This window comes from Megalobrama amblycephala, linkage group LG17 (genome assembly GCF_018812025.1).
Source record: "Megalobrama amblycephala isolate DHTTF-2021 linkage group LG17, ASM1881202v1, whole genome shotgun sequence".
Classification (NCBI taxonomy): domain Eukaryota; kingdom Metazoa; phylum Chordata; class Actinopteri; order Cypriniformes; family Xenocyprididae; genus Megalobrama; species Megalobrama amblycephala.
This window is the reverse complement of record NC_063060.1, coordinates 39,131,645-39,146,033: the sequence shown is the minus strand read 5'-3', so window position 1 is coordinate 39,146,033 and position 14,389 is coordinate 39,131,645. Positions and strand designations below refer to the sequence as shown.

Below are 14,389 nucleotides of genomic sequence, written 5' to 3'. Positions count from 1 at the left end.
CCTTTCATTTAGTTACAGTAAAAGTGAACAATAAACACAATATTGTATTGTATTAAAGTTGAGAATGTAAAATGTTAATTTTTTCCCCCTATTCTTTAAAGAAACATTTTCACATGTAATTTTATCTCATCTCTTGGTTTGTAAAAATAATACTTCATCATATCGATTTTTGTAGTTATATTTCACTATAATAGATTGCCTCTGTAACTGGATATATTTTTTTCTCACAATTAACTGATTTTTATACTGTTGTGCAGTAGTTTGGGGACTACATTTGTCTTTGACACTAAATATTGGAATATGATTACAAAATCGAGTACATTCATTATGCTTTTATTTATATTTATTTTAATTCCAAGAGTTCAAATGGTGAAGAATGGTATAAATAAGTGATTAAATGTATACCTTTAATATACTACATATCTACTGTAAATGTTAGAAGCACTTTAGTAGATGCAATTATATCTCTTTCAAATATATTTATGCATCAGTTTAAAACACAAAGGAGTCTTTCGTTGTAAAATGTGATTTTTTATTATATTTAATTAGATTAATTATATATTTAAGGAATCTTTCTCGTCAGCCGGAACCGAAGGAGATCTCTCTTTATTCACATTCCTTCCCTTTATTTATCTGGAAACTGCCATCCTTGTCACAACATGAAAGTATATGCAACTTTTGGTGCATTGTTGTCCCAAATATCATGAATTAGATCAAAAATATTTATGTAATATATATTTATGTATTAAGTAAAACAATCATGGTAATTATGTCATTTTTTTAAATTATGAAATAAACTCAGCTTAGTTAAATTGTATTTACTCTACCAAACACCACGTTCACCATAATTTATTACACAACACTTTATTGGAGGATACAGCATAAGGTTGAAATTTGCATAAAGACAAATGAGATTCAAGATATATAAAAACGTGTCTTCAAAAATACGTTAACGTCATAATAATCCATTCACAGACTTTACTCCTATTGCACAAATGAGCGCCACAGAATCCCATCCAGTCAACTATGATCCAGAAAACAGATTTGATATTGAGTTTAAAATAAAGATTCATTATCACAGCTGAACTGGGTTCTTGCTCTTCCCTGTACATGTCTCTATCATGTTCATGTTCTTCTTCTAAACAGTTTGTTCAGTTGTACTCTACAGTACAACTGATGACCAGAAGATGTGATCACTGATGTGCTGTAGCTTTTTCTCAACCAGAGGAAGAAGTCTTAACATCCCATTGTCAGGCGTTCTTCAGTCCTGGTCTAAATGTAAAACAAAAAAACACAGACAATTCAAGTTAAGTAGTTTAATGGACAGCCAGGTCAGCTTATGTTCTGCATGATTTAAACAGTGGTGGGCTACTCTGGCCCTCAGCGTCCACGGTCCTGCAGATTTAGCTCCAACCTCAAACCCAACTGCCTATAACTGTCTATAAGTACACCTGAAGACTTTGGATAAAATTTTCAGGTGTGCTCAATTATGGTTGGAGGTAAACTCTCCACCTCAAAAAGGAGACAGCAAAAGGGCTAGAGTTGCCTGTTCCTGATTTAACTTTACAAAACAGCAGTACATAATATATATATTATAATAAAAATGCAGCACAGACTGTAAGCTAAGTACTGAACAAAAACTGTTTTACCCATATTAACAGCAACCCGTTTTAAAAGATCTTTTAGAAAGGCATGCTCTCTTTTGAGCCTTGATTTCTTTCAGGACAACATACTCTTCTGTTTCTTGTTTCAAGAGCATAATTTGGTCAAAAACCAAGTGATAACCTGTACAATGTAAAATTGTTAAAATACTGCAATAAAAACTTTAAGGCAAGAATTAAGAATAGGCACAGGACTTACCATACTCATGAAGAAGCCATGGCCATGCATAGTTTCTGCCTCTTGTGTTCCTCCGTAGCTGCACATCAGTCGTTTTTCCTCTAGGATCGTCTGTTAGTGACTTCACTTGCTATCTGTTTTAAAACACAAATACAATGTTTTAGGTCTGTGCAGTATAAGGCCTTATTTCAAGCCAAAAAAACTAGGTATTACACATAATTTAAAGAACATTTACTATTTCATTCCTATTATACTATATTATATTATATTAACTCATTATCTTCCAAAGCTTCCCAGAACCCCATGGAACAATGTAAAGTGTTTTTATTAACTAAATGCTTTTTATCACACTTGTCTGCTTTTATCTAAAAAAAAACAAACAAAAAAACAAAACAAAAAACAGAAGGAACAGTTTTTAAGAACTTTTTAAGAACTTAATAGTCCTTTGAGAGAACAACATTAAATTCTGTACTACATATTACAGCATTGCCTCAACACAAGACATACCAATGGACTTCTGTCTTCTTTGGGCATGAGATGGTCATGTTCCTTCCTCACCCTAAACAAAGGACTTCGATGAGCTTGTTTTGATATAAGGACTGGTCTTCCTTCTCTGCACAGAAAAACAAGAAAGTCTCTACTTACTCTGTGTGCAATTACTCTTGTTCTTAAAACATACAAATTGAGACAGTTATAAATAAGTTAATTTACCATACCATCCAGGAGAGCATTTGATGAGTAAATACTGATTTAAATATCTAGAAACTTTACCTGGAAAGGGCTGATCACGGCAGGTTTGCAGCGACTCACTAGTAGCTCTTGTGAGGGTCGGCTCTTAAAAGAGCTGTTGAGTTTGACGTTGTAGAGATCCTAAAAAGAAGGACTAAGTAATCTGCAAGTAATCCTGCAAGACAGAAAGGAAGGTAAATTTATTACATCACATTCAAGTTGTCAATTTACACATAACTGTAGGATTTCCTTCTGTAAAGAGTGTTGCATAATTAAATGTTAAATGCATTTATGTAATAAGTTCACTGATATGTGGGCATTTCCATGATTAAACATATGTCTTTAATAGCAAGCTATATTTATATTTAAAAGAATAAATAAAAAATAACATGTTTCACATGCAAGCAGGACATTATCAGCAGTGTAACTGATTAGATATTGAATAGACATCAGATATTCAATTATTTTGATTATGACAAAATAATCGAATATCTGATGTCATGTGACAAGTCAAATGATAATTTCCACTCTTGCAAACAGAGGTAGTTATGAGGTGCGGAGAGACATCATGTATCATTGGAACATTTTGGGCCCAATCTGTAATCATTTTAAAGAATTCAATGGAATTAATATAAACTTTTATGTGTGGGACGTCCAACTGTCCAAGAAGGGGCACAACTGATTTACAAATAAGGTGATAAATATGTACAGGATTTGACTTTAATTTTAATTTACTGTGAGACTATTTAACAAATGCTTGATAAAATGTTTGATAAAGGGTTAAAAGCAACACATACATACCATTGCAATTATTTGCCTTTGCAGCTTTCTGTCTCCTTCATCCATTTCCGAAAGGCCCTTTTTGTCTTTTCAGCTAAAACAAGAGAAAAGAAAATATCATTATTTATAATATATAGGTTTATATATAGCCTAAATATATATAGGAAAGAAGTTCTTATTGACCTTACAGTTTTTGGATTTAACATTATTAGGCATTAAAAGCATGATAAGTGTTGTGGTTACTCTGTATTTACAACAAAAATCACATTAAAACTACCAATACTGTGGTAAAAAGCATGGTAAGTGTTGTTTTTTTTACCGTGCTTCTACAACAAATACCATTTTGAAACTACACTTGTACTACTTTGAACCTGATATGAATATGTTATATTATATTGTGCAATATATTGCACGTCACGTGACAGTGTTTAATCACCCTAGTTTAGTATTTAATATAGAAAGCAATGAAAAGCAAAACCTCAGCGGAGGTGACAGATATAATGCAGTGACTGAACATGAGGGAGCTAACGTTAATCTGATTAATATCTGCAAACAGAAAAGACATTATATCAAACATTAGAACAGCGTATTTACGACTACTTACCAACATCCAGCACACGCGAACTGATGCCAAATATCGCGATGTGTTCTGAAGGAGACAATAGGTGTGTTCGAGCTCATGCAGCGCCGCACAGACCGATCGGCGGCTGACTTGAAGCAGTGCATGCCGGTAAGAAATTTTGTCCGACTTGAGACAGCGCCGACACCATGTGACTGTGACGTATAGCTTCAAAGTACCACGAGAGCGATTCGAGATCAGCCACCTGAGGCAGCCAGCGCAGTTTCTCAAGAGGAGCTGCACGAGCTCTGATGACGACACAGCTGTTTCACGATTGGCCGGATTCACCGCATGACAAAGATCACGTGTGTTTCGTGTTTATTGTCACACCTTCAGTTCCAGTAATGCTCAAAAATCTGTGTTTTTATGACAGTTAAAGCTCTTTTCATGTAGTCGCGATGTTATATTGTGTCATGTTTATCAAAACAAAACTGATAAAAAACGTAGACCCCACTACATTGGCATTTAAATAATATATGCTTATGTTGAACTTTATTCTTGTAAAAACAGACGCTGTAAGCAGTACATAAAGTATTGAATGAAAATGTCTCTGAAACATCAGTGTATTAGTCAAATATTGCATTTATTTCACTTCAGCTGTGATAAAGTATGCAAACGCAGCGCGAGCGTCACTACAGGAAGCAGAAAGTGTCCGACTTCATGTCTCCGTTTTCAGCTCCTCCCCGCCTGCACACGGCTACTCTCGCCGATCGGTTGCATCCAGCCGCAGCCGATGTCGAACACACCTTTCTTCAGCGTGATTTCATACCAATAAAATTCGCGTCAGTTTTTGACGCTAATATTATGAAAATAGAATATATATTTCTCGCTAAAAATGTAATCAAACCTTATTTTTATGCAGAAACTAACTCAAAATATTGTTTTTTTCACTAAAAAGTAGAGAAACGTCCGCCATGTTTTTTGTTCTCACGGCCGGGCTCTCTAAAGTCACGTGACTTGGACGCAAAACAATAGGCAAAAAAAATTGTAACAGTCATACAATTTAAGGGCCATTATTGTAACCCCTCTACGTTTTGCACTTTGGACCAACGTAGTCAGGATACGTTTTCATATGAGACTGGGTTGCAACATGGAAAACTATTTCAGACAAAACTTGAGGAGCAAGAGCACATGTTAACTTTAAGACAGAGAAGCACCTATATGTACCTATACTCTTCTCTTCTCTAATGACATGCTTACCGGAGCGAGGGCAGGAATAAAACATTTAGCCTAAACATGACGTAGATTTTGCACAGTGGACAGAAATGAAGAATTACACAGATTCAGAGGACCTTGATTTAACATCTCATCTGAAGGCCGGTGCTTATTTACAGTATCATGTCCCTGTCACTATACGGGGGTTTTAGGACCCCACGCAGATCAGGGTGATGCCCCCTGCTGGCCTCACTAACATCTCTTCCAGCAATATAGTTTTCCCAGGAGGTCTCCCATCCAGGTATGGACAAGCTCAACCCTGCTTAGCTTCATGGATATGTTCATGATTAGGGTTGGGTATCGTTTGAATTTGAACGATTCCGATTCCGATTTCGATTCCTTGTTTCGATTCCGGTTCCTAACGATTCTCGATTCCGATTCTTTTAAGAGGCAGGGTCACAAAAAGTTTAGGATATTTTAAATGAGCTAGCTAACCAACGGTCTTTCTGAAGGAAATAGTCTGACCTTGTCCATCAATTTTAATTCTATGAACTTTTTACTTTTTATGAACTTTACTATGAATTTCTCACAGGGCTGTTTTCAACTACAATATAAATATCAAATCTATGAACTTGAATATAAATATTATAAATTATGAATATATTGAAAACACATTTACACATGAGTATAGGCTGCATTTACACTGCAAGTCTTAATGCACAAATCCGATCTTTTGACCATATCCGATTTTTTGGCCAGTGTGTTTACACTCACTTTAGACGCGACTGGTATCGATATCTGTGTTTACATTAGGCTACTTCCTGCCCCAAAATGATCGTCACTGATATGCACATAGTAGATCCTCGGGTTTTGAATGGCCGTGCTATTAAAATTATTTATATAATTCATGGAGTGGCCATGATTAGCCTGTCAGAATGGATAAGTTAACAGCTGTCATGGGTGTATTGCAGCGCGAATTCTGACTGAACGGATATAGACCGGAAAATAAAGGTAATTTGTGTTTTATATTTTATCTACATTTATTAGTTTTAGAATTCCGTTTTTTGAATGAATTCGAGCGAGCAAGGGAGAGAGCGCGCGCGTGCGAAGCTGCTGAATATATGTGTGTGCGCAATTTCTTTCATGTTAGACAAAGTTCCCACATTAATATTGAGCTGCGAATTTTAGTGCAAGTGCATACATGCACGTCTGCTTCATAATACAACATTTAAGCTATAGTTTAGTGAGCAAACGTGCCGCCCTCGCCGTTTGATGGCTTGGAATTACAATAGGAATCGGATATGCGTGTTTAGACGTAGGTCGCATGTTCAGAGATCGGATATGTATCGGATTTAAAACCACATTTGGAAGTGGCTCAGATCGGATACGAAAAAATCGGATCTCGCGTGGATTGCCAGGCTGGGGGTCGGAGCCAGAGGAAGAGGCAGCGGAGGACGGTCGGCGCAGCGCATCAAAGAGATTTATTTATTTCTACTCCATGAACTCGGAGGTGCTTTATCATGTTCGACATGCACCCTCCTATGCACGAAACAATCTTTCCGCAAATGTTGCATTTTGCCGAGATTTCGTTCTATTTAGAAAATTGAAGCCACACTTTGGACCGCCGACGCACGCTATCCATGTTCGACTCGCTCGGTTATGCCAACACTTTCGGTGGACGCTTCTTCGTTGGTGTTAAGCGGTTTCTTCTTCCAGTCGGCGGACTGGGAATCGAAACTAGGAATCTAAATTTAAACTTTTGAACGATTCCGGGAAAATCGCAAAGCTAGTCCCGGTTCCAATCGATACTCGATACTCGATACCCAAGCCTATTCATGATGAGAATTTACCATCTAATTAATGTATTTCATTAAAAGTATATACATTTTTACAATGTCCCATTTACTGTTTAATCTAAGAATCCTCTGCCAGAAAGTGTTCTTCATATTTATGTTTTTATTGTTTCAGCTTTATTTGCTCCCTTTTTTATTATGTTTACTTTGAACTAGTGTGATAACATTCACAATAGACACATGTAGAAGATCAAAAATTATCTGTCATGTATGTAAAATGTTTTGTGTGTGTGTGTGTGTGTGTGTGTTCCTGCATACATGGTTTATGAGGACACAAATGTGCATAATGACAGGGGTATTACAATGTAAACATGGTTTATGAGGACACTTGCTGTGTGCTTAAAAAACATACTAAACATTTTTTTTTTTTTTATTAAATAAATGCAGACAGTTTAACATAAAAGCAGTAATGTGAGAACCATGTAGAGATGCTGAATTTTATTCACATGTCCTTATGTAACCTCCCAATTTCACAGCTGTTACCACATTCACTGTTTGTGGTTTACAGTAACATGATACAGATTGATTAAAGACACTTCAAAGCATTAATTTTGTGTGAGTTTTTGTAAAGCTTCTCAAGCATTTTGTATCACTGGGCTCCAACTACTAGAGCACAATAATAGAGAGCTGAATCTGACAGAGTCACACTGTTAATAGTGAGTTCAGTGGATGATTGGGATGTTTTCGACTGAAAACCAGCTGGTATATCTTCGTCACTGCTCCGTGATCGAGCACCTTTGAGCAGTAAATACTGAGGTTCTCTGTTTGGATACTGTCTGTACCAGTAAAGCCAAACATCATTGCTGTTAGTTTCATATGTGCAGCTCAGTGTCACAGACTCTCCTTCTTCTTTGATTACATTAGTATTTCCATCTTTTGGTCCAATTTTATCTGCAAATCCACCTGAAATACAATCAATCATATTATAATTTATCATGATCTAATAAGGATTTTAGGTGTTTCGCTATATACTGTATTTACTTTACCTGAAACTGTGATGAACATCATGAGCAGCATTTGCCTCTCCTCCATCTTAACTGAAGTCCACTTTAAAGAGTGTTTGTTCACTGAGACTGAGTGAAGTTCTGTTGTGTATTAATAATGTGGGTGTGGTTAGTGAAACATGGACATGCTAAAATCAAATGGTGAGCTGTGTTTTATAGACATCAGGTGGTTGTCTAATGTGAATAAAGCTTAGCTTGTGAGGTTATGTTGCCCCCTAATGTTGGAGCTCAGAACAGCATGTTTTGTCCATTTGCTTTAAAGTGTGCTGTCTGTGTTTGAGTTCCTGTTGACATTTGTTTTATATATATACACATACATTTCAGTGTTGAGCTGACACATATGCACATTTATGTCTTCATGAAACTGATCTGTACAATCTTTTTTCGTCTTTCAGCCACAGAATATTTTGACTATGCTGTATATGACAAGATCTAAGAACTTCATAAGAATAGACTTAAGTGTGTAGACTTATCTTAAGTGTGTGATTTTTCACCATACATAAAACCTCAATGGCACCTCGCTTTCTTTCTCCCAGTTAAACACTTTTTGTACAGCATGCACTGGATTTCCTGTCACTGTGGGCTCCAGAGCACAGAAGTACACAGCAGAGTCAGTTACAGCAGCAGAAGAGATCTTCAGATCCACACTGCTGTTGTCTTTTCTGTGATGGATTGAGATTCCAGCAACTGGAGGATCAGCATCAGTAACTGTCCCATAGTAATCCAGTATGAGGAACTGTGGTGGTGAACCTGAGTATTGGCGATACCAGTGAAGACCTCGAACAGAACTAGTGTAGCTACAAGAGAGTGTCACACTTTCACCCTCAACAGCAAATTCATGAGCTCTGTATGGTGTGATGACTTCTGCAGCTCTGGAACCTGCAGTTAAAGCATAAAAATGAAAAAATAAGTGAAATTTACATCCTCTTTCAAATGTACATCCTCCATTCAAATGCAATGAATTTATACTTAATAATGCAATGCTGTTATTAGCTTGGTTTTAGTATTTCTGTAGTAATCAGGCTCTTTTTCTTAAACAAGAAATGTATTATTTATAAATTACACAAAAACTAAATTTGTTCTACATTTGTAAAATGTTTTCATCCCCCTTTTAAGAATGCTCCATCATATACACCTACCTTTAGCTGATGATATCAATATGATTAAATAGATCAACATGTTGGCTAAATATTCAGGTTTGAACAGGAGACACACAGAAACATCAGATGATCCGAAGAGATTTGTGAAATGTTTACAGTCCTTTATTGTATCTCTCAATGACTGTGATAAACTCCTCCTACTCAGATTCACTACATCCAGCCTTCGTCTCACAATATATGACAGACAAGACTTTTTAAATGTTATTTATGCATTCCCACACATTTAAAAGAATATTAATAAATAGAGATAGTTAAATGAAAAGCTACAACATATTTCAGTAACATATTTTAGAGGGATAATATTAAACTTAAACATGAGAAATGAGGAATCTATAACAATAATTACCCAGACTTGCAGCTTATTTATGTTGCTTACAATTAATTTAAACATTATTTTTTCTTTTTGGTTAGTTGGTTGTATATATTGAATAGTAAAATGTCAGTAGAAATATTGTTTATGCTTTAATACTTTTCCAAAATACAGTAAGTGTGGTTTTTGTACAGTGTAGTGTGTTTTCCTGTGACTGTGGGCTCCAGAGCACAGTAGAACATCACTGAGTCTGTCACTTCAGCAGAGGAGATCTCCAGATACACATGGGTTTTCTCTTCATTTAGTTTGGCAGAGAATCGAGGATCTTGATCCAAAACTTTAGATTTTTGTAAAACTGCCCCAGTGGCATGAAGAATACTGAAAAGAAATTCAGGAGCTGATCCGGGATATTGGCGATACCAATATAAAGTTCTTGCTGAGGAGTAGCTACAGGAGAGACTTATAATGTCTCCTTCTGTCCCAAACATATGAGTTTCAACTGGTGTGATGACATTCCCAAAACTCACACCTGCAGAGAAGATTATCAACATTTGACAACAAAACATACAAACAAATGGAAAAGAATGAGAGTGCCTGAGGGTTGAAATAAGATACTTACATACAAGACAATTGAACAAAATCAAAACAAACAGCATCATTTTTCAGGATGATGTTTCAGTTCATCTGCATCACAAAGTGTTCCTGAAGTAACATTCATTCATCATCTAGCAGAAGGAGTCTCCAGCTATAACACCTCCTCTTAAAGCTACAGTGCTGAAATTAAGAAGTAGATCATCTCTATCTGATCCTACAGTGAATGTTCTGGATGATCATTTACACTCTAATTGTTTATTTATATTAAATTGTTTTTACATTTTAGCACAGACCAATACACAATACTTTTTAGGGTTAGTTTAAAAAGACATTTTGCAAAGTCTTTGCACCTATAATTATATTACAGTTATTATTCTGAGTTGTATATGAGATTGATTTCAATAAGGATGTTTGATGTAACTGACTGAAACCAATTGTTCAGTTTATTCTATTAGTTACATTATATATGGAGTTACTGTCTGTACTCGCAAAGAGTGATTTTGTGGTTTATATATATTTTTTTTGTCCTGGTTATAGTATAGTACAGTCGAACACACAGCCTTGCAAAGTATACTTTATTTGACTTGTACACGTACACAGGTGTTCAACACATGCTCAGTTTTGAGCAATCTCTTGCCATGAGTTACTACACATGTAAACATCTTTGTATTATTTCATGCTAGAGTTGTACAAATGAGGGTACTTTCTAACCTCTTCACACAATCTCTCATCTATGTAGGCCTCCATCATCGCTGTAGCTTCTATGCGTTCAAGTCTGTTCTGTTTATGGATTTTTTCTTCGACTACCTTGTGCATAACCTAATGTGCATGTGCAATCTGTGACACAGTTTCAGAAATCTGGCGCTGCATGTACAGTACGTGTGTACTCTTCTGATGACGAAATTTGCGTCACACGCACTGTCTCTGACCCTTGTGTTCGGGTAAAAAGTGAAGTCCATGTTGGGCTTAACTCTGTATTTTAGTCTTGTTTCCAGTACAAATATCTTAAAATTGTTAAATCAAGAAACATTTACTCAAGAAACAAAACAACTTGTCAACAAAAAGTCTAGTTTTATGAATAATTTATCAAAATTCAGTGAGTTTAAGTTTAAAACAAGCAGAGTCTGATACTGCAGCAGAGGAGATGATCAGATCCACATGGTTTTGCTCTTTTCTGTGATTGATTGTTATTCTTGGAACGGGTGGATCAGCTGGAGTAGTTAATCCTGAATCTTCCAGTATGAGGAACTGTGGTGGTGAACCTGTGTATTGGCGATACCAGTGAACACCACGAACAGAAATGCTGTAGTTACAAGAGAGCGTCACATTGTCACCCTCAAGTGCAAATACTCAGTCACTTTTTGGAGTGATGACTTCTGTGGATCTGGAACCTGCAGATTAAAGTGGCATTAAATGTAGTTTCCAAACAGTTTTTGTTGCAATAAAATGCATTTACACAATATTATACCTTCAGCTGATGACAGCAATATCACAATGTAGATCAACATGTTCTTTCACTAAACTGGCAAGAACCGCAGCTGCTCCACAGTGTTGTGAAGCTCATCTTTACCAGCTGTACACTGTATAGAGTCTGTGCTGAACTCCTCCTCTTCCTCACGACACTGAATCTGAATCACAAGAAACGATTACATGAGCATGTTTAAATATGTATCCTTAGATCTTCACTGTAAAAAGAATGGTTGGTTTAACTTAAAAAAGTAAGTTACCTGGTTGCCTTAAAATTTTGAGTTCATTGAAATTAAAAAAACTGAGTTAATACAATGAAGGTGATTGGTTTAATCAACAGAAACTTTATGTTATCTGAACCACATGAATTATAAGTTGATTTGGCAAAAGAAAAAAATGTTGTGATAACAAATCATGAAAATAATTTTTTACAGTGTTTTAATTCTTTGACATTTATGCTCTTTGTTCTGCAGCTCATTGTAAATATTGTATTATCATTTTGCATGTGAGTTTCTACAGTTTTTAATGAGATTTCACATTCATCTTTAGCACTTTATACAATATAATACAAGAAAATAGATCACTTAAAGGGATAGATCGCACAACTTGAGGGTGAGTAAATGACTGAAATTTCATTTTTGGGTGAACTATACTTGTGAGATTATGTTGCCCCCTTCTGTTGAAACTCAGAACAGAATATTTTTCCATTTACTTTAAAATAATGTTATGTCTGTAAGGGTAAATGTGTTTAAGTTACTTTTATTTATTTATTATTATTTTATTATTTGTCTGTTAACTATTTAGACTTTAAATATATTCTTAAATATAATTCTACAGGTTATAAAGAAAACAACCTTAAATTATATATCAAAGCATGAAAAACAATTTCAATAGGCCTAGCAAGTTACCTTTTTTTTTTTTTTTTTTTTTTTAAATCTAGCACAAACAAATGTTTACAGTAATATGGTGGATGATAAATAACTTCCCCCACTAAATAAGTGAGGTTTTTGTACAGTGAAGTGTGTGTTTCCTGTCACTGTGGGCTCCAGAGCACAGTAATACATCGCAGAGTCTGTCACTTTAGCAGAGGAGATCTCCAGATACACATGGGTTTTCTCTTCATTCAGTTTTCCAGAAAATCAGGGATCTAGATTTACAATTTCAGACTTGTCTGACTCTTTTCCTGTCCTATGTAGTATTATCAAAAGGTATTCTGGAGCCGAACCGTGATATTGGCGATACCACTGCAGACTAACTGCTGAGGAGTAGCTACAGGACAGTGTTATATTGTCCCCCTCCGTCCCAGACACCTGAGTATGAACTGTGGTGATGACATTCCCAAAACTCACACCTGTAGATAAAGTTAAAGCATATTAAACTAAATTGTCAGTGAAAAAAAAGAAAACAAAAAGCACAAACCAACAAGAAGAAAAAATACAATTAAACATAATGGAAAGCTATATGCAAAATATAGAATACTTACATGCAAAAGTACTGAACAAAACCAAAAAACAGAGCACCATTTTGAAGTATGATGGATTAGTTGAAGGAACTGTTAGTTAGACAGAAACACTCACTGCAGCAGAGGATGTGTCCTATAGCTCCGCCCCTGAAAGCTGCTCTCATTAAAACATCATCATCCTTTTGAATTTACTAAAATAGATTCACTTTATCCTCTGTTCTCAGTGGACAGGTTAAGCTACTGTATTGTATGTTAAATAAAATTTTTAATCTATTTGTCACAGTTCCCTCGTCTCCAGAACTCCATTTCCCATGATCCTCGTGTTATATTTATATATATATATATATATATATATATATATATATATATATATATATATATATATAAATCTGTGTATGGTATATGATCAATTTTTACTCACTAAACTGCATACATTTGTAATATTTCCCAGTCATTTTAGAACAGTTTCCACCCTGGTGCTCTTTCATTTGTTGTTGCACCTTCAAGATTGTCTGACTATAACTTTTTAAGCACTTGTGTAATTTGTCACATGCCTACATTATAAGCTCAGGTAGGGTTTTTGTTCAAGCACTGAATATCCTGTTGTCACAGTGGGCTGCAGAGCACAGTAGTACAGAGCAGAGTCAGACACTTGTGGATTTTGAATTGTCAGAGGAACTGATCTTGATGTAGAATCGTGACTGGACTGAAATCGTCCCTTAAACTCAGTGGCTTCATCACCATCTCCAAATTTATGTCTCCGTAGAATATATTTCGGAGAGTTGTAACCATGTTGTCTGTACCAGAGTAGAGTAGGGTTTGAGCCTGTAGTATTGTATTTACAATGCAAAGTTACTGTATCCTCCTATGCTGACTGGAACCTTTTGGGCTGATCAACAGAGTCTTGTCCTCTGCATTCTGTGAGGAGAGTAATTATTTCAGTGAATTTATTTATACATCTACATAAAACTGACAGATAGGAACAAATGCATGCATAAAAGATGGTATATTACCCATGCAAGTTGCAAACAGGATTAAAAGAGTTTCCACACAGCTTCTCATGGTAATCATGATGCAAAAGAAACACAGAAGTAAACAATGTTCTCTTGGATTTAACTGGAACTTGATGAGATGCTCAAACTTGTGAAGTCTTGACTGTAAGAGTGAAGCAGCATATATTTGTTGAAACATCTCCCCCAAGTGGAGGAGAGCAGATATACACACATCTGTCTAATATGAGGTTCCCTTTCATGGGAACATCTACGCTGCGTAGTCGCTTTGGGAACGCCTCTGCGTGATTACGTCTTGAAGCACTCGTGAAATCAAACCAATAGTGTAGCGGGACGTCAGAGCGGGTGACGTCACGGACCAGGAAACTATAAAGCACCCCTGAGAACAAAGAACGCCAGCTTCTGCG

At 35.9% G+C, this 14,389-nt stretch overlaps 1 long non-coding RNA gene and 2 gene segments (V, D, J or C); all 3 read right to left on the bottom strand.

Moving 5' to 3' along the window:
* Window positions 1–838: 838 nt before the first annotated feature.
* Window positions 839–4,164, bottom strand: LOC125251483. Of its 3 annotated transcripts, XR_007181013.1 has the most exons (6): window positions 3,953–4,164; window positions 3,370–3,442; window positions 2,611–2,743; window positions 2,347–2,452; window positions 1,861–1,973; window positions 839–1,272 (listed from the first exon to the last, which is right to left on the bottom strand). It is a non-coding gene; the product is annotated as an uncharacterized LOC125251483 (long non-coding RNA). The 3 variants fall into 3 exon arrangements; XR_007181012.1 differs by having other exon boundaries at window positions 3,370–4,164; XR_007181014.1 differs by lacking the exon at window positions 839–1,272 and adding an exon at window positions 1,287–1,785 and having other exon boundaries at window positions 3,370–4,164.
* Window positions 4,165–7,385: 3,221 nt separating this feature from the next.
* LOC125251479 lies at window positions 7,386–8,273 on the bottom strand. The segment is given in 2 exon segments: window positions 7,386–7,878; window positions 7,962–8,273. Coding segments are annotated over 2 exon segments (360 nt in total).
* A 166-nt stretch (window positions 8,274–8,439) lies between these two features.
* LOC125251305 lies at window positions 8,440–9,271 on the bottom strand. The segment is given in 2 exon segments: window positions 8,440–8,858; window positions 9,119–9,271. Coding segments are annotated over 2 exon segments (429 nt in total).
* Between the last annotated feature and the right edge of the window lie 5,118 nt (window positions 9,272–14,389).